General features: G+C 36.9%; 1 protein-coding gene across 3 annotated transcripts in view; it reads left to right on the forward strand.

Moving 5' to 3' along the window:
* DCBLD2 (discoidin, CUB and LCCL domain containing 2) overlaps positions 1–26,568 on the forward strand; it is a 419,219-nt gene extending 392,651 nt beyond the window's left edge. The window contains exons 15-16 of one of the 3 annotated variants that reach the window (XM_077174335.1): positions 23,948–24,024; positions 25,028–26,568. In XM_077174335.1, the coding sequence (XP_077030450.1) occupies positions 23,948–23,997 (50 nt within the window). In that variant the 3' untranslated portion in view covers positions 23,998–24,024; positions 25,028–26,568. Of the gene's footprint in view, positions 1–23,947; positions 24,025–25,027 lie in introns of those variants that run through there. The other 2 variants (XM_077174336.1, XR_013181028.1) reach the window with 2 other exon arrangements.
* Positions 26,569–26,772: the final 204 nt, after the last annotated feature.

The following is a 26,772-nucleotide window of genomic DNA, read 5'->3' on the forward strand; positions in this document are numbered from 1 at the left end:
ATTTCTAAGATTTTCTTTCCACATCCAGAATATACCTGTGGAATACAGTCTTTCCTTGAGTGTGGGAGAAGAGGAACAGAAACCCACAGGAAATGTTAGAGTTTCACTTTGTAGCTTCGAATATTGTATTGAGTCAACAAACACCATCCTATTTATTTCTATTTAATTAATTTTATAAATACCTGTTTTATGAACCTCAAATATGGGATTATTTCCTATTAACTGCATGAGTCATAGGTGATGGATTTGTAAGAAATAGTTGTTTATTATGTACATATAAGGTTTTTTCCCAGAACAAATCAGATTTTGACTTCTGATACTAGGTGTTTGTTTACCATAAGGGAAGTAGTAAGAGCAAAAAAAAGGCAGCTGGAATGAATCTCTGTTTTTTCAGAAACCTTACCCTTCAGTTGAATGACTGTTACCCTGAAGCAGGACAAAAGATTTCAACTGGTTTTACTTTTATGGAGAGATAAAACCTAAACCTAAAAATTTTTGCCAAATGTTTTGGGAAACTGCAGTGCAGTATTTGCATTCACAGAAATTACTATTCAATTAAATAGATGTCAGTTCAATACTTTTCCATATCTTGAGAGGTTGGACCTCCAACCATCTACATTTCTATAACAAAAAGGAGAAAAATAATTCTTGTATTTGTTCTGTACTCTTGTATTTGTTCTATGAGAGAGTGGCCTATGTTCTGAACAGAAATTGTATAGATAGTGTGGTTTGGACTAAAATGAGGCTTTAAATATAATAAAAAATGTAATTTCACAGGGACAAGAATGTTCAACCAAATGGCATAGACAAAACCATTGAAACAGCATGGCAACTAAGTCAGATGCACTTTAAGATGAAAAGTAGAAACTTCATTTTCTCCTTCACTATGTTTGAAATTAAGTAACAGTTGATACCATATGGTATTATTTCATGACTCATACAGAACATTCTAAATATCAAGAAGGGATGCATCTGATTTCAATAAAAATTTCAAAAGAAACAAGGTTTGGGTCCAGTGTAGATACTGGTCTGTACCTGGCAGTACAGTTTGCCCTACAGATGGAAGGAAATGTTTGACCCTCTGAAATTCAAGGAAATTTATTTCAGTGCAATCTAAGAACTTCAGGAAGTAAGATAACTCTCTAGACAAACACATTGATTCATGGTTAAAGATACAGCAGTTCTAAAGAAATAAATTTTGATGCAGTTACATGGTATTTTCTGCAAGGGACACTTCTTTGATCTCAGGTTTAGGTTGCAAAGCCTTATTGTGTACTCTTGCTTAAACTGTCTCATCACCACACAGGGTTTGTTCTTCTGTACTGCCTAGGAGGATGTGCTGTCCAAGCCTAGACGCTTCCTGGGAAAGAGCTGGCATACAGAAAGCAGTGTTGTAGATGGTGCTGGCAATTCAGCATGAATAATGGCAAACCTTCTGCCTGTCCTGGTGCTACTTATACACACAGAACTAGCCTCAGTGTCTTGCAGATGTTTATTAATGTCACTGGTTGTCAGCATTATCCTTTACTTAAATATAAGGCACACTTTCAAGACTTTTGTTTTGAAAGTTAAGGTGCATGGCAAAAATGTTCATTGTATATGAAATTGAATCCTCTTAGTTTATAGTCTATACCTGGAGAAAATAGATTGTGTAAAATTAAAATATACACTTGGGAGCAAAGACTCCTGGACTCTCTGTTCCAGGCAGTTATTACCTATTTAGCAATGTCACAGACATATTTTATGAAAAATCCTTTCATTAGGATCTTTTCTCCTGAGAAGCTGAGAGGCCTCAGAAACAAAATGTAAACAATAATTATCTGCTTTGATTGGTCTCATGTGGTTGTTTTTAATTAATGGCCAATCACAGTACAGCTGTCTTGGACTCTCTGGTCAGTCACAAGATTTTATCATTCTTTTCTATTTCTTTCAAGCCTTCTGATGAAATCCTTTATTCTATTCTTTTAATATAGTTTTAATATATCATTTTCTCTTAATATAATATACATCATAAAATAATAAATCAGCCTTCTGAAACATGGATTCAAGATTCTCATCTCTTCCCTTGTTGGGGTTGCCTGAAAATTCAACATAGCAAGTCACCTATGCGCTATCACCTATCACTATGAGCTATTTATGCTTCATAAATCCCATCTACAAAAAAGGAATATTCTAGTCATTAACTCTAGAAAAATACTAATAAGCTACAGTTTAAAAAAACCCACACAATAGGGGAAAGTGGGGCAGGGAGGGGGAGGAAGGTAAGATAATAGTGGTTTTTATGTTTATTTAAATATCAGTGAACTTTTTATTTGAAGAAATCACAAGTTTTTATTTTTAAAAAAAGAAAATATAAAGATATGTGTGGATGAAGAGTCAAAGTATTCTATCAAAAAAGGAAGATACTATTACTGTCCAATAGATTACCTGAAAGGACACAGGTGATAATATTCCATCTAACTGAAAACCATAAATGCATTTTAAGATTAATGGAAAGTATTAATATTTAGCAATACATACTCCCATTCTATACTCACTAGAGATGAATGAGCATTCAAAGAATGAGCAAAATCTGCAATTAGAAATCATTTGTCATTTGGATGGTGTCATTGATCAACATCAGCTTTCAGCAGTATATTTGATTTCTATTAAAATTATTTATTTTCCATTCTTAGTAAGTTTTCACAGAAAGATTCTTCAGCTCCCATTCATGTGCACACCCTGTGATCATAGACCAGACAGGGGTTGTCCATTTCTGAGGTCCTTTCTTGACAAAATTCACATGAGCATGCTTAATAATGGTGAGAAAAGAGAGTATGCTTGTGTCCTAAAAAGTGCTGTCTAAAAGTGCAGCCCAATACTTCTATAGCCAGCAGAGAATTCCTAGTTTGTTAATCTGATATGCTAGTGTGTCTCCTTTGATTCTTCTAGGGAGCCTGGTTTGATCATATTTCCAGATATGCCTGGCGTCTAAAGGGAGATTGAAGGTTTCCACATTAGGAAACACTGCAGCTACAACAAGTAGATGGATGTTAATGTCACTAATATTTTTCCACTCTCTTTGGAAAAATAAAGTTTCATAAATAATAATAATACTAATAATGGGAAAAAATTCCATCCAGTCCTCAAGGAACGGAGTTGGAATTTTTATGCAGATTTTACATCTTCATATGACTTATTAAGTGATGGAAAATTATGCCTTGCCTCACTGCATTATCACAAAGCATATTTACCATGGTATAGTTTGGATGACAAATTTAACATTTCTTTCTCTGTTATTAAGATTTAAAAAACCACGAAACCTAAACCAAAATAAAAATAAAGAGATAAAATAAATGATGTAAAACAAGCAAAGTAGTGTAATTAGATGTACTGTTTAAGGAGACAGTATATTCATTGAAGTAATGAAATTATGTTGCTTGAAGAGAATATAAATATTTTCCCATTAACCTGCTATTTCTTTAGCTGTTGTTAACATTCAAAAGGATTTGGCCAAAGAAACATAGGAGCTGTTTTGAGATCTTCAGTGTCAAGGAGGAGTCTTCACAGCTGTACACCACTAGGGGATGCCAAAAGAAAGTGTAAAAGTCATCTTGTCCCAAGAGCATATACCTCAATGTATTTCATACTTTGGTCTTTGAATTCTGAAGTCGGAAGGCTGAAAAAAAAGAGTATTAGTAGAAAAAAAATCACAGAATAATCACTGCAATGTAGTGATAACTAATCAAGATACAGTAAAACTTTGTAACTGAAGAAGCAGACCACTTTATTGGTACACAAGTAGTGCTCTGAAAAATTTGAAGATAATAGGACTATTATACATAATAAATAGTAGGGTTGTAAAGAATCAGCCAATATGTATCACCACAGGAAAAATAGCCTTTTATTTTTTTCTTTAAGGGAGTATCTAGGTTTGTATTTATGGGCTGAGACCATCACAAGTATATATTAATTCATTGACATTTCTTTCTGAGTTTGGCAATTGGTTTATAGGTTGCCCTATGATCTATGATTTATCATTTATAGCATATCACTTTTAATACATTTTTCTAATTTAAGTTCTATTTATATATTGTGTGTTAATTAAAACAATTATTTTTATTAAATATTGGGTTGAAATGTCATTTTGCTTTATTAATTCCTATTGACTTGTTTGTTGTTTTTAACATACTTTTTTTGCATCATTAGCATTCTGTGGTGCAGTTGCATTAAACTAACAGAGCTAGGCAGGCATTCAACCAAAATACTTCAGTTATATGATGCTCAAAATTGTGAAATGTAACTGCTCAGTTCCAGCAGTAGAATTTACAATGCAGATGATTAAGTTCACATAAACTGTGATTTCCATAAACCTCTATGAATACTCCAGTTCTCCCCATAGAAAACTGAAAATAAGAAAGGGATAGACTCAAGTGGGTTGCCTAAACTGAACTGTCATGGTCTGGGAATCCCAAGACATGAAAGGTGTGAACCCATTGGAACAAATCCAGAGGAGGCCACAAGGGTGATCAGAGGTCTGGAACACCTCTCCTATGAAGGTAGGTTGAGACAGTTGGGTCTGTTCAGCCTGAGGAGAACTTACAGCACTCTTCAAGTATCTAAAGGGGTCTACAAGAAATCTAGAAAGGAACTTTTTCCAAATGCATGTAGTGGCAGAACAATGGGGAACACCTAGCAAATTACAGATCCATCTACTTTCTATTGATCTTGTAAGATTAATCATCCCAGCTAGCATTTACACCTCTAAAAGTTATGGGAGTTTGAGAGAAGATGCAGTCACAAAGAAAAGACAGCTTTGGAAAAGAATGTAAATGAAGAAAATGAACTGGTATCCATATGTGTATATATTGCAATGCCATGTTCACTATGGCTCAATTCGTTCAGCAGAGAGCTGTTTTTAGTGCCGACTGACAGTTTTTATGGCTTGTAACTTAGGTTTCAGTGTGGTGCTAGTCAGGTCTTGGTGTGATAAATACTTTGCAGAGTGACATATCTGACTTTGACAGAATAGGGTACTGTCATCTTGACACTTCATCCGCCTCACATATATGTGTCCGGACACTGCTTTAAATTTAGCAGAGAAATCTGAAAATTACCTAATTAAATTAGGAAGTTAAAACAGATGAAACTAATGTGGTTATACAAAGGATACCAAAAATACGTTTATGTTTTATGTAATACGGTATATTTTCAGAAATTTCAAAAAATATCCTGTAACTAGCAATGATATTCTCTTCCACAGTTCAACAGGTTACATTAAGTTATTATTTCCGTTGTTCAAATTCTATTTCTTGAAGGAACATGTTGATTACTTTGTATCTACAAGGTTATTCTTTTCTAATCATCTATTGCACAAATGGTAGTCGATTGTGCAGCATTGCAGAATCAGTTCAGTGCATCAAAAATCTGTGCGTAATGGGGAGACAAGCCTCCAATCTTTAGGACTTCTGCTAGCTTTTATCATGTTTAATTTGCTTCATAATTCATATTATTTTCTTTCTGATTTCTTAGAAGTTGATAAAGAAGAATATACAGACAAGTAATAAAAGTGCAGAACCATCCTTCTATACAAATTAGCTGCTGAAAAAGTTATATTTTCTCTTAGATAATGTTCCATGTTGAAAACCATCCATCTATTTATGTTGTAATTCTTATCTATTTGAAAATTTGTTATCTTCTGCATAGTTTTCATTAACCATTCTGTTACAGTAGTGAAAATCACAGATAAATGCAATTTTGTACAACTTTGAATTTACCTCGCGAGCTGAGAGAAAACTTGCTCCTATACTTCCATCTGAGTTTCTTCTATATTCAAACTTTGTTTCTCTACCATCAAGAGTTTCCTTTGTTGCTGCTCAAAGCCCCATCCAACCTGACCTTGAATACTTTCAGGGATGGGATGTCCACAACTTCTCTGGGCAACCTGTTCCAGTGTTCCAGCACCCCCACAGTAAGAAATGTCTTCCTTTTATCTAATATGTGTCAGAAATAATAAATCTAGGCATATAAACTTTGAGGAAAGGTTTGAAATTCTTTTCATTTGAAACACATTTTATAGGAATACTAACTTGCAGATGACTAAAATATGTTGATGAGCATTTGAGCTTGACACTTTTTCAAAAAGTGCATGGAATTTAAAATTAAAACCAGTAATATTAAAAACTTCTTGCCATTTTCTTTTTCCTCTGGTATTCAAAATTGCATATGTCAGATATATGTGCTTCATACAAATCTCCCAGACACTCTCAGAAAAAAGTTTTTATTTCAGACTACATTGCAGTTTACATAGAACACTAGTACTAGTGAAGGTTTTTCTGGGCATAGGGGGAACACCTTCTCATTGGATTTGTGTGCAGAATGCATTTTATCCAAACTGGAAAATTGATCCCAGCTGTGTTCTATTCATCATTCTTACTGCATCAGGCCTCAAGATTCTGTGAAAAGTATCCTGTGGCCTGGAACATAGCTCATGTGAAGCAGATGAGAGGTGATGGAAAAGTTGAGGGGGAGAATAAAGAGCATATGGCCCAGTACAGATACCAGAAAGTACTTTTTCATGTGATCCACAGCCTGAACAATTGTTTAGCACCATTTAAAGGCTGTGTTTGACAAACAGGGCTGAAGCAGGTCTTCAAAATATCCGGGAGATCAAAATCCATTGAAGCAAATTCCCATGGCCAGTCACCTTGCTGCTGATAATTCACCCTCCATACCAGCTGATCAGGCCTAACAAAGCTGCTGCAAAAGTATTGTGAAAAAGGTAGGCACATTTTCACAGATGCAGGGGAAAATCCCCTTGGATGATGATTCCAAGGGATAACTTGATGTAGCAAGTTATGTACCCTTATCTACTGTGCAATATCTAAGCTGGTGAGTTCACCATCTGTCAGCATCACTTTAGAAAATAAATGTTTGATCCACATAAAAATATTTCATATGTCCTGTCTACCTGCTTCATTTCAGCCAATGAATAGGCTATGTTCCATCAGCAAAGTGTTTATGGTCATATGTTTCTTTAAACTGTGATAATTCATTATTTTTTTCCAAATCAGACACTGTCTACTCATAAGATTCAGATGTCCATGATAAGGGTATAATTAAGTTTCATGTTCACTGAGTCAAAAAATATCCTTCCTGTTATCTTTTTATTAAATTTCTGACATGTAACATCAGTCTGAGAGCTGAAAAAACCCTCTTAATTTGCTGTTAGCCAAGTATCATCTATGCAATACAAATTCTACTTGATAAATCACACCCATACATTGCCATATATACTAATAGTAATGCCTTTACAACTTTTTCTTCATCATTAGGTATTTTGGTGAAGTGAATGATTAGAACATAAACAAGGGCATTTGTTCAAGATGTTCCAGAAAGAGCTGCAGTCTTTTCTCTTCTTTGCTGCCTATGTTAACACTGAGCTGCAAAAAAAGAAAGATTACTAGGAAGAGTGTTACTTTTAGTCTAAATTTCTAAATGATGTTTGGAATATCCTGTTAAATGACAAGATGCTATTTTAAAATACAGCATCTTAAGGGAAAAAGTCAGCTTTAAAGAGGTTTTGAGACAGTTGCTTCTGGGAAAAAAAAAAAAAATTGGAGGCATCTAAGGTCTTTAGCCACACCATTTTGAAGATTGATTCAAAACACAGTTCCTTCATATAGGAAGAACAGAAGACCACAAACGCAACCCATTTCAAAATGGAGTTCTATATGTTTCTGATTGGGATTACTGGACATCATTTCTTGTAAAGTCGAGGGACTGCAGTTAGCTCTCCAATAATTTCCTTCCCTGAAATTCATCTGCATTTGCTCATTTGTCTAGAGTCCCCATTTATTAGTGATGGTATACTCCATCTATGCATAAGAGTATTCAACTAGAGTGTGTGTCTCATACTTTCTAGTTAAAATTGTCTGGAATGGAATGGATAGTTACAGTTGCTTTTATACAACAGTCTTATCTTACCTTGACAAGTTTTCTTTAGACAAGGTTTAAGCAGCACTAGCAAATAGGAAGTACAGCTCTCAGCAGGGAAAGACACCCTTCTGCTTTCTCAAGTTTCCTGTAGTTAAATATACGCCAAAAGGCTTTTCGTAGTACTACTGTCCTGTAGGAATACTTGATCTATAATCCTACCTTTGATAAAATTACTAATGGGCTACTTCTCCACAAGGCAGAACATTTTTCTTTTAATAATATGTTTTTTGTAAATTGGAAATATGAACTTGTGCACCAGTCACGTGGAATGTACTCCTACTTCTTAATAAGAAGTTTCACAACCTTCTTTAGAAAATATTCACTCTGTGTAACTTCAAAATAAGAATTCTGGGCATCTTCAGTCTATTGATGTAATTTTTTTTTCTACCATGCTGTTATTGTTTTCTATTAAACCCATTTTTACCAATAGAAATATTTTTCCCTTACACCTATGGAAAATACCTATGATTACTCAATAGTGCAGCATCAGTACCTTGTTTAGAATTATTTCAACATGGTCCCAAACATATCTGACAGCTAAACAGCAGAGGTTAGCAACAGTGAATGGGAATAACTTCTGAACCGTTTCAGTAGATTTCCCAGGAAGGGCTTGCTTTCTGCCACTGCAAGTTTTCCCAAAGATATTGTCTGGTTAACAGTTGCATCAAAAGAGTATTTTTGCACAAAACTTGGGACAAGCTCTGTCTCAGATTTACTAGTGAAAGTAAGGAGGGTAAAAGTGCTGCTTTAAAGCCCTCTGTGCACTTTCTGTACCAAGAGGGGGGTGACTCCAGAAATAAGTTTTCGATCTCTCTTCAGAACACAAGGCATGGCATCACCTCATTCATCTTTTTCTTGGACTCAGCATCTAAAGACTAAGAAGCTCTCTTGCTTGCTGAAGTGTGTTCAGCAAAAAAATCTTGTCTCATCAGCAAATTTGAACACAACTACAATTGAGTCAATTCCAATACTGGCAGGGCAGGGCAATACTCTACCCCAGTAGTAATATGCCACTATTAGAAGAGTGTGTAAAAATATTTGTGTACAAAGTAATCAGCAGAAAAAATAGAATTGGGAAGAACTGCACTTTGTTCTGGAAAAAACCTCATGCCACAGTCTTACAGACATCATTTGTTGGTATCATTTTTAATAGTTGGGGTTTTTTAAATTTTGTATAAGATATTAGTGCACCTTTATGTTTTCTTAAAATAAGTACAGCCATTTCTTAATAGAATAGAAGTAAGCCATTCGAATATGTACAAATGGCCTTTTAAAATACATATGCTATAGCACACTGTGAAAGTAATTAGCTATAAATAGAAATTCAAAGGTTTAAAAAGATTTTGAATAAAGTAAGTTTAAGGTGATAGAAGAGGAAGAAAACAGCAGTTTTCTTCTTCTGGCGGAACACAACCTGAGGAAATCGTACAGTGCAGGTGTATTATTTTGCTTCCTGAAAAACTGAGTAGGTTTGCTATTGCCAATGGTTTTCACTAGGAAGGAAGAGATTCCTTTTGAAAAAAAACTTCAAATTGACTTGACATAAATGTTATGACCCTTAACTTCACCAACGAAGAACAAAAATTCTCATCACTTGATATGGAAATCATGATGGTAATGGAGACAAGGATGTCTAAGCCGTGACGTCAGGAACATAAAAAAGCGTTAGAATGCAGGTAAGACTGAGCTCCTGTACTACTGAGAAAAGAATGCAACAAAGACATTTTCCTTTAAGAGTCTTCAGGATGAACAGCAGATCAAATTTTTTCATGTGAAGTATTTATGAATATGATGAACCTTTAAAATAACATTGTTTTTAAAAATCTGTTTACAGTATCTCTTAGAATGATACACAGTTCCTATTCATAGAAAAAGAAAAACATTTTTTTCCAAACTGCTGTGCACTCTTAAACAATCTACAATAAAAATAGTGTTTTTTCATGCTGGGAATGTTAATTACAAAAATGCCTTGTCGCACACTTGGCACTGTAGTCTCTTGATTAGCATAGTTTTTTGTTCATCAAACAAGTTTCACATTGACTCTTTTTCAACTTTAAATATTGATGTCTTTGTACTTATGCAGCATCCATGAAGAATTTCTTGGGTGTTATTTTGTACTCGATCCTAAATAGCAGGTTCTGCATTCTGCCATCTGTCTAGCTTTCCTGTTTGATTCAGCTTCTGAGAGGTATTTTCAGAATTGAGGACTACCTGCAAGAATGATGTTAAATACATGCATTTTATTCCTCGGTTAATGCAAAACTATTTTTCCTTTACAGCACAATAATAATAGGAAAATAATGATGGTAGATTCAATTCTTATAGTACTACAAAGAGGACTATTATCATCATTAGAAACCAAACAAGTTGTATTTATTGCACATGCAGTACAACCACTAACGCAAATTACCCTGTAAATTCAAAAGGAATCTGTATCACAGGAGTGGATTGAATGTTTCTATTGATATTTTGCTTAAACCAGATAACAATTCTTTTGACAGCCAACTCATAATTGCCACCTGACTTTCAACTACGGCTTTCAAACAGTTTAAACATGTCTGTTTATAAAACAATATGGTACAGTACACAATACCAGATCAGGTCATACACATTCAAAAAAAAAAAAAAATCAAGGACAGATTCATTCACATCTGCAAGCCCTCAAGAGTGTACAGGTCAAATGTCCCCAGAAAACTAGATTGGTGGCACAAATTCTCTATGTTGGCACCAGCAGAAGCAGCTGCTATGTTTATAGGATGCAATCTTGCTTACATCACCCCTCAGAGCAATATTCTGTACCCCTGCCCAATACACCTTCTGCTCTATTCCTTGGACTTCACGTTTGCATTTCTACAGAGTCCTGCAAACTGACTCAAAGCTCAGGTAATAGATTTCCAAGATTTAGAAATGTTAAGTTTATTTATTTCATATTTCATCCCATCTAAGTATACTGTAACTTTCTGAAGTGAAATATGTCGAGTATGTCACATGTATTTTGCATGTTAGTTCTCCTCCACATTAAAACTTCTCACAGACCCCTGTGATGTCTTACTGCAAAAATATATAGCTGCAAAGAGTGGTTGTGGGAAGTTATAAAAGCCAGAAACTTTATAAGCAATCTAACAATAGAGCCTTGAATTTCTGAATATAATTGCACCATGTAAAGTCAAAATATAATATTTAAATGATTTTCATATAATAATGAGTGTGGGGAAGAGAGAATCCAGATAGATTTTTTTTTAAATAGTTCCGGGAAAAAATAGCCTTAACTTGGAAGTATAGCGTTAAATATTTCTATACAGCATGAGTTCTCATTACCTAATCATATGATTTGTATAACTGAACTGGAAACCAGGAAATAAATGAAGAAAAATATTCAAGCTATAAAAGATGTGAGTTTTCTCTAACAGCTTAAAATTCTCTTTGTATTCCTGATTAAAACTATTAGGTAGCTAGATGGTCACCCATTATTTTAGAAAGCATCTGGACATTAAAAATAGATAAATTTCTGCAGGACTTGGATGTCAGGTATTCCTGAAAAGCTTTATTTCACTGCTTCCCAACCCTGATTCAACCCACTTAAACGCAGCTGTATTTCAGATGCTCAGGGAAACTGTCCATGTAATGCATATAGCTGACAAATAATCTGCAGAAAAAGCTAGATAGATTTGAAGATCTTTTCCTGCTTCTGTGTGCAGTATCACGTGAGCCGTAATAATGTCACCCTGTTGGTATAAACTGCGCTAGATCAGCTGGCAGACAGCTGGACCTTAAGGGACAAGATTGTGCACTGATTTTGTAATAGAAATTAGGTACTAAGAAGGAGGTTGGAGGATTTAAATATTTCTGCCTCCAGCTTAAGCAACACTAGATCTTGGTCTTTATCTGAAAAGCTAGGTGAATTAACCCATTCGGCATTCCTATGCCAAAAATGTCAGTAGTGCACTAAGAACTGTCAAAAGAGTAACAATTCCAATCATTACTTTATGAAAAGAATTCATTTGAAGAAGTCAGGAAGAAGGATGAAACGTGCAAATATCCTACCCTGAGAATCATTCTGTTGATTTACACAGGTTTCTTATTACATTGCCATCTAAAGCATTGGACATGCAGGCTTGTGATGACAGAAATACTTGCAAAGTTTACCAGATAAACCATGTTCTCTTCAAACAGCAAAACATTTCTTGATGGTTACATTTGCTAATTACATTTAGACTCAATGTTCTTAAAGGTCTTTTCCAACCAAAGTGATTCCATAATTCCCTAAGTCGCACATCCTGCTTGTCCTGGTTTAGGGCAAATTTGGCAGAAAACCTTGAAAATGGGGCCACCCCCAGAAAGCCCATCCACATGGCCCCTCCCCCCAGCCAGTTTGGGAAAAATTTCCTTGGAGAGAAGTGGAAAAAAACTGTTTATTTAACAGGCAAAGCACTCCCCAGCACAAAAAATGAACAATTCCAGATGACAAAACTCATTCGCTGCTCTGAAGAGACAACAAATTCAGACACTCTCTCTGGTGGGTGGTCACTCTGTTATCATTTCCTCCTGCACTGGAAAAGGCCGCTGCCCAGAGCGGGCTCCAGTAGGCCACAAAGTGCAAGCTCTTAGTGCTCCCCAGGTCCCAATCCGGAGCAGGTTGGAACAGTTCCAAGAAAAGGGAAAGAAAAAAAAAGAAGCAATCCAGGGATTGCCTCAGCTAGCTAAACTAACTAAAAAGCAGAGGAGCACTCTGTTCTGCTCCTCCAGAGCAGAATGTGCAGGACTGTTGCTTTTCAAGGAGTGAGAGAAGTCTCTGATAACAAACTCCGTGCTTCTTCTTCTCCCCACCTTTGCTCTCAGAACCAGTCTTGAAGGCAGAGAATATAATATCCAGCATTAGCAGAACAGATGACTGGGGATACAAGAATCATAAAGTCACCCTAGGACACTGCTCTACTGAGATATGTCACCAGACTATGCTAAGACAAAGTTTTGGAACTGCTAATTAAAATTATACAATCACAGTGAAGCTGAGGAGGAAACACAGCTCACTACAGTTACCTTGTGGCATGCCAATACTTCCTTTCAATCACAATGGTTTTCGTTTTTAAATCCATCACGGGCATAATGAAACATCATTATACTACTGATGGGTAAGCTGAAATGCAAAGCAGTTAATTCAAAGTGAAAAAGCAATCAAGTCAATAGTAAAACTCACCACAGTTTTGTTTACCACCCTAAATCCTTAGTATCCCAAAATACAAGAACAGCTGTAAAAACCTTGTGGCTACTTAATTTTTTCCTATACCTACATGGTAGGGTAAGGGATAAACGATCTCAAACAATGGTAATCCACAACAAAGCATTCTTGACATCATGTTTGGGTTTTGCATAGCAAACTCTTTGCCTGATAAAGTTATTCCATTGCAATAGTTTGGGGAGTATATTAGAGGGCTGGGTGTTGTTTGGTTTGAAACCATCTTGATCATTCAGGTTGCCAGTAGCAATGAGAAAGTTTAAAATAAGGTAGCGCTATGCATTGATTTTCATACACAACAGGCATATTTCTACAACACAAAAGGCAGACCTAACATTTTACTACAACATGGCTGAAGTGGCATCCTGTTCCCCATTGGTTTTTCTCCTTATTTTTATCTGCTTTCTTACTTTAGCTGCTCTTTTCTTCAGATTAATGAGCAGAACCAGCTCAAAAAGGAATCAGATAAGTGCCAGAGCTTTCAAACAAAAAAAAAAAAAAAAAAACAGATGCAAAATGGTGATTTCTAAGTGCATTTGAAAATAGAAATTTTTTGTACTTTACATAGATGCATGGCATTGTCTAGAATTATATTGCTCCAAAGTTTTGGGGTTTTTTTCTCAAATCTAAATGTTACGCACTCTTTTGGGCCATTTTAATAAATACATTTTCTGATATGTTCTTTCAAGCTGAAATTGGTTCTAGTAGATATAAGCACACTGGTAGGTAAAAGTAGACTATAAAAGATAACATTCAGAATGTATTTCCCTTCTCTTCCCATTAAAGGAAGTTAAGAAAGCAGACAGGAGATCTTCAGATAACATGCTATGTGAATTGAAAAGAATCTGTCCTTATTTAAAGCAACTGAGAAACTCACACAATGCAATACAGTTCAGACATACGATGTCAAATCTATACTTTTAATGTTTGAGTGAAACAAGATTTCTTGAAGTACAATCCTATAAAATGAAGGTGAATTTGCAGAAGCAATTGAACTGGGTCTGTTTTATAAACACAAAGTTTTCTAATTAAACTGAGGATTCAGGAAGGCAACCTTGAAATTAAAGGATTTAGGAACATACAAATACCAAGAGTGGCAGTTCATTAGCTTTAACAGTCTCTTTAAGATAAGATTTATTTTTAACTTCTGCTTGTAGTAGGTCTGAAGACATTAGTAATGATGGCTTTATATAAAAAAAACCCAAAAAACCAAAAAAAACAAGACCCAAACAAACCCAAAACAAAACAAACCAACCAAAAACCAACAAAACAAAAAGAAACCAATCAAAACAACTTTCTCAAAAAGCTTTGAGAAACCAGAGAAATTATGATTTTTAGGGGTTAAGTAGTCCTTTAAAAGTTGTCTCTGAGAAAAGAGATAAAAAAATGCTAATGACTGTGGAGTATATTCCAAAACTGTAATGAAGCATGTAAGGGGCAAGAGCCTGTAATAAAAATACTATGCTGGGTTCATCTGTTGAAAGCATTCCAGAATGGTCAAAACATGTTGTGGGATAAAAAAAAAGTAGAAAACATAAGGAAAAAATTATTTTGAACATATTTTCATATTCCAAGATGGTATAACGGCTCTATTTCATTTTGTTACTAAGACTGGTTTATATCTTATTAAGTGTTTTACAGTAGAGTGAGAGTGTTCACACTAACCATACAATTTGGATGGATCTCTTTTACTTTATACAGCATGGTTTAGCACTTTTACTTTATACAGATATGGTTTAGTACTCCACAGTTCAGTCCTCGAAAGTGAACGAGTGTGGCAGATTTAGCCTAACTGTCCAGTCCACCAGAATGCTTAATTATCTTTAAAAATGCTTTGCCATATCTCATTATCTAGACATGTCTCCCTATCTCAACGTTGAGCTCCTTGATCTTTCATCTACAGGATGAGATCCAATTTAGCTTAGCAAGGATACAGCCTTTCAAAACTGCATCTTTTATCTTACAAGTACATTTCTACCGCAGGGAGCAGTTTGGAAGATCATAGTTGTTTTGTTTCTCAGATATGTTTCTGCATAAAATAGCTCTTCTTTAAATTTTTTCCCTGCTACAGTATAAGGTCTGTGCTTAAATGATTGTGATGCAAACTCATTATCATAAATTCTGCAGTCTTACAGAGTATGCAGCAAAGTTTTCTCTTCTTCTGAGGACATTTTACTCTTTTTATGAGTGTCACGGTTTGACGCTAGTGCAATGCCAATGCCCCAATGAAAATATATTCTCCCTGGTGTCTACTGTGATATGTGACCAGAAATGGAGCAAAGCAGGCTCCAACTTAGGAATAAAGGGAAAAAAAACTTTATTAACCTACAACTATATGTAAAAAGAAACACACACAGAACTCATAATGAAAACCTTCCAAAACATTCCTCCTCCCCCCACCAAATTTCTAATACATCATAGTAAGACAAAACCTTGGATTCTCAATTCAGTTACCACCTCTCAGATCACCGACTCTCAGTCCATCACCACCCTTCAGATACTCAATTCTCAGTTCATCAAGAAGAGAGGAGTTCCTCTTGTACCATAGGCTTCCCCAGGAAACACAGCTGAAACCTCTTGTGTTTCCATATCACACATGGTGCCACCCGGAGAACATTTGCCATCGTGACATCTTCCTTCCATGTACAGTGCTCTCACCACTGTACATGGACCAGAGCTGCTGAGCTGCTTCTAGGATTCCCCTTTTAAGGTTGTTTTGCCCAGTTCCAAAAAAAGCACAGTCTCTCACTTTTGGGATACCTGCCCCCCCCAGATTCACCCCCTGGGGCCGAGGGGTCTCGAGAACAGAGATCTTCTTCTTCACTGAAGATCGAGGGCCCTACCACGCTCCTCACCAGTCGTCTCTGTTCACGCCACTCCTTCACATAACATCACTGCACTCTCTTGGCTCCAAGCCATTGCCTCCCCCTAAATGCAGTCTCTGTGTAAAATGGTTCTGTCCATGGCTATACAAGAAAAGCCCAGCCAAAGGCCACTCCATCAACTCCTCTCACCTAGGATTCTTCTCAACTCTTCTGACATCTTTCACTTGCACAGATTTTCATCACACTTGCCCATTTCCTCCTATTTCATCTCTATCTCTCTTCTCATTCAGATCCAGGAGGATCAGTATTTGTAAGGTTTCCATCATTCAAGAAAAGGGTTAAAAATCTCAGGGTCTGTCTGCCCAGAACTCCCATGATTCCCCGGCCGAGCATGGGCACGTTCTTGCCGACCTCCCTTCTTCTCGGCAATGCTGCCAGTACATGATATCAGATTTCAAGGTGGCACAAGAACAGGCACAGGTGCTCTCTCTCTCTCTCTCTCTCTCTGTCTCGGGGGGGGGGGGGGGGGGGGGGCGGTACTGCCAGATGCCTCTCAGTGCTCCTCCACCCCTCCATCCTGCAGGGGCCTTCACCTCCCTTCTCTGTCCAAGGCTCTGGCCTACCTCACCCAGCCGCATGGCCTCCCCTCCCCCACCCAGCCCACAGCCGGGCAGGGGAGCTCTGACCTCTTTCATGGACCGGAACCAAGAGAGAGTTTCCCTGGGAGTTGTCAGCTTTTAACTCCCTGTGTTCTCATACGCATATCCATGTCCTCAGTGGCCACACCAGGCGCCAATATTCAAATTTCAGCACTGATTGGTTTGACCACAAACTCCCAAAACACTCACTTCCTCTTCAAATCAGGACAATGAGAAATGCTGAAGGTCTCAGTTTAGTTGCAAAGGTCACTGATTCACAGATTGCAAAATTGTGAAGTCTAGTAACAGTAGGAAAAGTGTGCTGTTGCTGTGCGTGTAAATGTCATGTCAGCTGCTGTTGGGATAAAAAGCATGAGCATAAGAAAAGATATCTGCATGGATAGAAAAGAAACAAAGAAGACATTTGTTGTGATTTCTGCACTAAGAAACAAGAAGAAGTATAAAGTGCAAATTTCAGCTCAGACAGTATCATCCTTGGGCCAGTTCTCTTCAACATCTTTTGAACAACCTGGACATGGGACTTGAAGGAATATTAAGCAAGTTTGCCAAAGACACTAAATTGGGAGGAGCTGTGAACTAACTCCCTTGAGGGCAGAGAGACCCTGCAGAGAGATCTTGACAAAAAAGAGAGATGGGCAATTATCACCAGCCAGGACTCCATGCACAAATCACAAAAGAGGTGGGGCTGCTGGGCAAGGCATCTCAAGCTGTTGTATTTTCCAGCATCAGTCTCATTATATGGTCATTACAATGAGAAGATGCCAGCAGCTCACATCCCCGGCAGCAGACAAAGAACTTAGTGTTACAACTTACTTTAAAAGTTTTTTGCCCAATCACACAAAGCAAAAGCATATTGACAGAACTTCTATCCAATCACTATAAGTACACATGCCTTTGGTTAAAACAGTGCTTGCTTCTTTCGAATAAAAGACTTACTTGTAAGCCTTAAGATACAATGCACAGAGCTCCATTATTAAGCTTAGAACTTCCTAACATCTGGCTAGATATACTTTGCTGTAGCTTAGGGAGTTATTCTAGACAAGTGTTAATACACAGACCATTGTTCTATTTGTCCTTACTTTTCTACTTCTTATATAATTTTTCTGCTGACAAACCTTATGACTACTGCTTAGCTACAATCACAGTTATGCTGTCTCTGAGGCCTGCCTTTTGCAGCTTTCCTAAAATCCTCTGCTTTTAAAGATTCCCACAGGCAATCACCAACCAGATGGAGTTGAACAAGGGCAAGTGCTGGATTCAGCACCTGGGACAGGGCAATCCTGGTGTGTGTATAGACTGGGGAGCAAGAGGCTAAAGAGAAGCACTGCAGAAAGGGACCCAGGCTCCTGGACAATGGCAAGCTGAATGTGCATCAGCAGTGCCCTGGCAGCCAGGAGGGCCAAGCCTGTCCTGGGGTGCATCAGGCACAGCATCGCCAGCTGGATAAGGGAGGGGATTGTCTTGCTCTGCTCTGCTCTGCTCTGCTCTGCTCTGCTCTGCTCTGCTCTGGGGTGGCCTCACCTTGAGTGCTTGGGGGCAGTTTTGGGTGCCACAATGAAAAAAGACATGAAGGTATTAGAAAGTTCTCAAGTGAGGTCTACAAGGACAGGACTCGAGGAAATGGCATGCAGCTGAGTCAGGGGAGGTTTAGGTCAGGTATCAGGAAAATGTTTTTTAACCCGAGGATGGCTGGGCATTGGAAGAGTCTCTCCAGGGAGTGGTCACAGCATCACACCTGTCTGAATTCAAGAGGCTTTTGGACATTGATCTCAGGCACAATGTGTGATTCTCGAGGATGGTCCCATGCAAGTCCAGGAGTTGGACTTGATGATCCTGATGGGCCCCTTCCAATTCAACTGATTCTACAACTCTATGGTTCTGTCCTGGCCACTCAAGGTATATTGCTTGCTCTCACCAGATTTTGATCTGCTCTTGTTGGTCAGAATTTGTCACTACTGGCTAATGATATTTATCACAAAAGACAAAGAACCTTTTCTGAATTTTCTCAAGAAATTGGAACATGTACCCTACAATCCTAAAAAAGTCTTTTCCTTGAAACAACACTGTCTTATGCCCAGTATTCTTTCCAGATCTTAAGGAGAAAGAAGGCAAAATGAGGGGACCTATTACAATGAAGCATTGTAAATTTTCCAATTCTTTAGCAGTATATTTATACTTCCACTATTCTTTTCTATAAAACTATGGTTTTGTATAGCATGTAATTTTCTAGCAAGATATATTTTTGCAACTGAGCCCATCAGGCTCTGTGAAAACATATTGTCAAAAGCACAAAACATATGAATAGGCAGTGACAAGTGAGGGGGGAAAAAAGAGTATGAGAAGCAGCTCCCTGATATTAAAGTGAGACAAGAAGGAGGAGGAGGTGCTCCAGTTGACAGAGCAGAGAATCCCCCACAGTCCCTGGAGAACATCATAGTGAAGCAGGTTGTCTCCCAGCAGTCCCTGGAGAACCATGGAGGAACATATACCTACACTACAGCCTGTGGAGGGCTCCATGCCACAGGAGGTGAATGTGCCTTGAAGGAAGCTGCAGCTTGTGGAGGGAGGGCCAGAAAGCCATCCTTGACCTTTTCTTTAGTGGAAGAGTATGTGCAAATGTCAAACAGCTGTTAACTCTAATCTATTCTCTTTCCAGTTCTTCACATAGATAAGTAAAAAGACAATATAAGAATTAGAAGCCTACATCTTTGGCTTGAGGCTCCCATTCTCTCTGTCACTCCCTTAAAATTTAGTTTGATATGAAATAAAATTCAAGATCAAGTTCTTAAGGCTTCATGTTCGGGCATTTCAGAAAATAGGGAGTTCAAATAACTCTTGTCACTGTCATTTTTTAAATAAAATTTAAAAAGTTAAATTACTGTTTTCTAAGGACTTAGAGAAATCAATTGGTAGAGGTGGTGAGACTGAAGAGTATAATTAACCTGAAAAGAGAATATCATTTAGCTACCTCAGTAGTGTACAAGTACCCCAACTGGTTCAGAAAAGATTCCTTGGAGACAAGTGGAAAGAACCTGTTTATTTAACAGGCAAAACACCACCCAGCACAGAAAATGAACAATACCAGATGACACCACTCCTTCACTGCTCTGAAAAAGATGACAAATTCAGAAAGTCTCTCTTGGGGGTGGTCACTCTGTTATCAGTCCCTCCGGTGCGGGGGTAGCTGCTGCAGGACACAAGGTGCAAACTCTCAGTGTTTCCCAGGTCCCAGTCCGGAGCAAGTTTGAGTTGGTCCAAAAAAGGGAAAGGAAAAACAGTCCAGGAAAAAATTTGGACTGCTTAGCTAAACTAACTAATGAGCAGAAGCAGAAAGCAAGAGCAAATCAGGGGCAAAGCAGAAGCAAGAGCAAGAGCAAATCAAAAAGCAAATGCAGCACTATGTACTACCCTGTCTCTGTGTCCCGCTAGCCATGGGGGAGCCTCTGATAAGAAACCAAAACAAAACTTTCACTCTTCAGAGCCAGTCTGGAAGGCACAGAACATAATATCCAGCATAAACAGAACAACAAATGGGGATACAGGCATCATAATGTCACCCTAGGACAGTATAGTACATTCATATTTAAGTAGCTCTATCTGTTTCATAGTTATGACTTAAGTTTGAAATTTTATTTGAAAAGAAATATTTGTGATTCAGATCATTTACAATTCTGAAGCATTTCAGTTGTTGACAGCTTTTGCTGTCTCCTGAGGGCAGTAAAATTGTCTTTGATCAATACTGAAACAAACTAGATGGAGAAAATAGTTTTCCTCATTCTTTTCTGTCTATTTTAACAGGCAGAACAGCAAAACCACTGCTATGAGTCTGAGTTGCCCTACCACTCATGGATGCCAAACTTGTAGTGCTAGTATTTTATTTGCACACATTTCTGATGCCACTTGTTAACTGTTTTGCAGAAAGATCTGTCAACTATTTTCACAGGAGGACACTCCTGAATTGCTTCACTTGTCTCTGAACCAGAGAACTGAGCTGACACTCCATTTCTGAGATCCTGCTGTGCTAGCCCCCAAATCCATGTCATTAAAATGGATTACTTTAAACCAAAGCACTTCATTACTTCATGATGTAATCTCTTGTTATTAATGTTCAGGGGATTGTTTTAGAATGATAAGAACATATTCCAGAAGCAGGTAGAACATCTTAACAGTCTTAAGTAGTATCCATCACTTGGCTTTGGTTCATGGATCATAACATCTGCAAGGGATGTCATTTACAATCAATATATGGGCAGGGGTAATGGGCCACAGGTTTAGGAATCTGTCTCAAATTAATTTTGCTTTAAAATTTAGCTCTTATCATTTCAACTGTGTCTTTATTAAAACAATCAACTATGTATTACCTGTCCCACAATGAACAACACTCAACAGTGGCTGAGCATCCCACAACAATTCCAAGAAAAAGAATGATCTGAGCCCCCAGTGTAGCACAGGGAGTCTGTCATCAAGCCAGAGACCTTCAGGCATCTTCTCAGCCTGGAGAAGAGCAGACTCTGGGCAAATGTTAGAGCAGCCCTCCAGTATCTGAAGGCAGTCTACCAGAAGGAGGCAGATGAGCTACACAAGGGCACGTAGTGATAGGAAAAGTGTTGATGGCTTTAAAACCTGAAGGGCATATGTTTCCTTTGGATATTGGGAAGAAATTCCTTGCCAGGAGGGTTGTGAGACACTGGAACATGTTGTGGGTGACCCATTCCTGGAAGTGTTCAAGGCCAGGTCTTTGAGCTTAATGCAGTCTAATGGAAGGTGTCCCTGCCAATGACATGGGGAGTGAATTTAGGTGAACATTTAGGTCCTTTCCAACCCAAACTATTCTATTATTCTATGATAATATTCATACTGTGCAGTAGCAGTAAGCTGTTTAAGATAGAAATAACAGATTATTGATTCTGAGAAATTGCCATCCAATGAGTTTAACTGTTTTGGTTTCACATATATGCTCAATTTAGCATTACTATATCTAGTAACAGTCCTGGCACTTAAATATTGTACACAAAAATGTTTTATAATTTTTAAGATTTCTGACATTTGGGAATTTCTTTTCTTTCTTTCTTTCTTTCTTTCTTTCTTTCTTTCTTTCTTTCTTTCTTTCTTTCTTTCTTTCTTTCTTTCTTTCTTTCTTTCTTTCTTTCTTTCTTTCTTTCTTTCTTTCTTTCTTTCTTTCTTTCTTTCTTTCTTTCTTTCTTTCTTTCTTTCTTTCTTTCTTTCTTTCTTTCTTTCTTCTTCCTCTCTCCCACCTTCCTTCTGCCACTTCCGCCACTTCTACCACTTCCGCCACTTCTGCCACTTCCCTCTCTCCTTCCTTCCTTCCTTCCTTCCTTCCTTCCTTCCTTCCTTCCTTCCTTCCTTCCTTCCTTCCTTCCTTCCTTCCTTCCTTCCTTCCTTCCTTCCTTCCTTCCTTCCTTCCTTCCTTCCTTCCTGCCTTCCTTCCTGCCTTCCTTCCTGCCTTCCTTCCTGCCTTCTGCCACTTCCACCACTTCCACCACTTCCTTCTGCCACTTCCTTCCTTCTGCCACTTCCTTCTCTCAACTTGGATGTTAATTTGCAAACTGTGAAGTAGTTACAGTAAATGACTCTTCCCTAAATATTATTTTGAAGCTTAGAAATGGATAAATAATAAAATTGTGTGGAGACAGAGCATTTAAAAGTGATTTTAAAGTAAAAATTAAAGTTAGATATTGAAAATTCAAAAATGCAAAATTTAAATGATGGAATGGATGGTTTTAAGGGATTTGCTTTGTATTTCTGTGATACAAATGATGATCTCCATTTTTACACCTTCTAAAAATACATATTGAAAGTTACTACTTTGGATAACAAAAATATTTCCAAAACAAGGAAATTGATTTATGAAGATGAATTATCATATTCTAAATATTCATCATCCAGTACAAAGGATTACCCTTACACAGTAAGCTTTATGGAGATTTCTAGTCTCAAACAAACAAAGATTTTTATCAACTGACTAGAAAAATCTTTAAAAGCAAATTAACCTTTGAAAAAAAGATCAATAACGATCAGGAAATTATATGTATCCACAATTACTATACGTTGGTTACTTAATATTGGCTCTGTTTTCTGGGTGAGTACACCTTCCATTCACACACACAGATACACTTCTTCCCCCTGAACAGTTGTGTGCTATTGGGTGTCAAAGAAGGGACTATCTTTTTTCTGTTCACTAGGTTTTGGTTCTCAAAGTCAAGGGGTATTCTTCCTGTATCCATTACCTGGATTTATTACCTAGAAGGTAATAAAGTTAATTAAATATTTGGTAAAAACTGTCCTAACTACATCTTCATGTGAACCATTTAGTCTAACTTAGGTTGCTTACGTACAATTATTTTTTAAAGTATTATGGCAACTAAAGAATAATTACATTGATGACTAATCATATTTTGCAGGAAGACATCCATGGCATGTTTAGCACACACTTACGGTGTGCATTTTTTATGTTATCAAAGTTCTTATCAAGCCTTCTGGATTAGTACTTGCAAGTTTCTAAAATGTAGGAACCATAGTATCATTCCAAGGAATGTGTTATGAAAAAATAAGTTGAGCCTATACGGTGCCCTGTTCATAATTTCTTGTGGAAGGGGCTAACATCAGGCCTGTTAGCTAAAGGAGCGAGAAGAAGCTGAGAAGTAAGAAGAAGCTGATAAGGAGCTCTCTCCAAGGCTGTAACCAAGGAGACAGAGAAGAAAGATAAAAGAACTTTGCAGCTGGACGAAGCATTTTTAGAAAGTTAGTTGAAGTCACTATAACTTCTCACCAATAGTATTATGTTGACTTATTGTGGCCAATAGTAAAGATAGAAGAAGCATAAAAATTGGAAAGTGTATAAAAGTCAGCCATGTTCAATAATAAAGTGTTGCCAACTGAGACTGCTTGTGGTCTCTGCTTTATGTCGTGACCGCCTTGACAGCGACAATTTCTAGCTTGCAAAATAAGAAAATAGCCTTTCTTATAGAGATGCAAATACAGCATATGCAACATCTATGCAAAGCATGCACTATAAATTCAGGTAGAAATTGCAAGTTATTAAAAAGCTGATAACTGAAGAGAACAGAGCAAAGGCTGGGCTGCTGCACATCACTACAATTTTTTGTCCTCATCTGGCAGAAATTTATTGAGCTGGAAGCTCATTTGAACCTTAATGTAAGTAGTGACTAAGAGCACATGTATTTAAATTGCCTTCTCCAGATCTTTCTATTCCTTCTATTTTCTTTTAGAATATGGAGAACTTATGCTACAGACTGCAGAGGCACTAGGTAGTGGCTAAAGGAACTTGCCTATCAATTGTTTAAAGGTAAGTGGTTTTCCCACTATCCTTCTTCTTTTCTTCTTTGGAAAATCTAAAACGTTTTCATCAGAAGTAGTAAAGTCGTCTGTCACAATACATTCTATGAATGATGTAGAATAACTATTGTTCTCCATAATGTCTTTATTTTACCCTTTTAAAACTTGACTTTTAGTGGGAAAATTTGGTTATTTAATCTTGGGTATTTATACTCAGTGAAAATCCACTTTTCAAAAGGAAATTGTTAGGAATTGATTGTGAGGATTGCTTCTTCAGCAATATCTTTTGAAAGTTATTGCCAAAACATACCAGAGAAATTTGGAATGTAGGAAGTCTATTAAACAAATTAAACCAATTAAAAGAAACTGACCTGACTTGTACAATCATGTACAGACACAGCTATATATGTCCATCAATAAATAGGAGTATTTTATTCCTGTAACCAAAATGTCTTGCACAATTTAAGTTGCTTAAAACCATAATTACAAGTAATATTTTCAACTATAAGACATAGAACAAAGCGCAGCTACTTACTTAGAACAGAAAATCATATTAGAAACAATATTCAGGCCAAAAAAGTTTCAGAAGCAATATGGTTTCAAGTAGACTTGGATACTTTCCACTCCTTAAACTGCCAAGAGCTGCCTTTACATTGTGGAAGAGAAGTGAAAAAGTGGCAACTCTTTTATTATAAGATCTTTTATTATAACTCTTATTATTATATTATATAAGAATAAACTCTTTCATTTTTTAGTTTCTTGGTGAGTTTGAGCTTTTAGGTTTTGTTTTTTGGGGTTTGTGGTTTTGGGTTTTTTTCCTTATTTTTATATTGTTTCTAACACAAGATATATTTATTACTCCTAATGTTCATTAACCCTATCTGGAGATATTTAGGTTCTGATTTGGCTAGTACATCAAAATTGCAACAGTTTTTATAGAAGTTAATGCCTAGAATGCAACATGAAACAACTCTTCAGATGTAACCAACTAATTGTACACTTTTTTCCCCTAGATACTTGAGACTAACAATTTACAGCAGAATTCTTTACATCGCTTTGTGAATGTGGCAAATTTTTTTCTTAATATTTTGACTTTTCTGAAGAATACTGGAAACCAAAATCTGTAACAACCGGTATCAGCATATTATAAATTAATTCACCAGGAAAAAGAGCTGGATGGGAGAGAAGGATATGCTTTGTTTTTTTCAAGTCTAGATTCTAACTGCCCTTCAAGCATGATGGCAGAAATATACATATCAGCAAGTTGCTCTTAAAAGTCTGATGAGAAGCTCTGTTTGATAAATTATGAGTGTGTTCTGGGATTCTGGAAATAATATAAAATTGTCTTTGGTCAATGGTGGGAAAAACAGTGGAGAGGTATAATGGGAATACTCTTTTCTTTAGTGGGTTTGTCTTCAAATAAAAGACACTGTAAATGCTTTATAATATTAAATGACAGAGCAGCCAGTTGAACCATTTCTGGAAATTTTTCCCAGTGTTCCCAAAAAAAGCTTATGCAAATTTTAGAAAAAATATTGATCCAAAAAGTACTAAATTATAGATTGTAAAGGCAATTTAAAATCCAACAATTGCTGATGGGAAGCTAATAGGTGGCTAAACATGTATTCACAGGGTACATGTCTCTAAAGAAATACTCTAACTAAAAGCCATGAATTCCTTCTATCATAATTTTAGTCTCTTTCATCTTTTAAATGTGAATGAAAAACATCATTAAGCACTCCATATGTATGTCTCAGATTCATCTTACATATAAAGCAAATACTTTTTCACTGGTTTGCTTGAAGTTCTGCTGACTGCATTGTGCATTTATTTGCATGCTTTTTTTGCTTCTTTCTGCTGTCAATACTGAGCAATACATGCCATCTACAAAGAGTATGATTTCTTTCACCTAAGCAAATGGATTTAATCTTAAGGATCCCTTTTGATTAAATTGACAGAAAAGGAATTGATTGATTGCACCTAACACTGAGTCTTTTGGTAAAGGTCACCTTGAGAAAACTTTTTTCTGCTAGGATTCAACTCAAGGATTGGAAGAATCGAGAAGACTGCTAGGCACTGGAGCATGGAGAGATCTTCAGCCTCTGTGGATATATACCACAGAATAAAATTATCAACTCTCTAAATTTTATTGACTGTACTGAACACAATTCTGACTAGAATCTCTTTCACACATAGATACTCCTTTTCAAGACACATGGTAAGATGAATCTCAACTCCTGTTCTGTGCAGGTATTTGTATTTCTATTGACTATTTAGGATACCTAGATGAATTTCAGATGTCTAAAGTTATGTGAAACAAAGCCAATCCTCAAGGCCTAGAAACCTCTCCCTATAAGCTGCAAAACACACAATGCTGCAGTTCTGTAAAATTTGCCAAAGCAATGACTAGAGCATTAACTGTGTGCAAAATACCTGCAAAGAGATTGTTTTCAAGATATTCACAAGATATATATGTGATATATGTGTCTTCTTTACTAGGAAGATTTGAAAACACATCTTTTAACTCTTCAGTGAATAAAACCCCCAAAATAGATTTGGTTTTTGAATTTAGTGCTCTTCTTCTCACAATTATTTAACTTCGCATGCCTTAATTAAAAAGCATCCAATTCAGAGAAAGATTGGTAAACCCAGATAGGAAGGAAAATTAGAAATTGGTAACTCAGAGTGTGAGTAGGAAGACAGGGAACCATTCAAAAGAGTAAGGAAACTAAACAGAAGCAGTGACAATGAGAGACAT

Source organism: Agelaius phoeniceus, chromosome 2 (assembly GCF_051311805.1).
Source record: "Agelaius phoeniceus isolate bAgePho1 chromosome 2, bAgePho1.hap1, whole genome shotgun sequence".
In the NCBI taxonomy this organism is placed as follows: Eukaryota; Metazoa; Chordata; class Aves; order Passeriformes; family Icteridae; genus Agelaius; species Agelaius phoeniceus.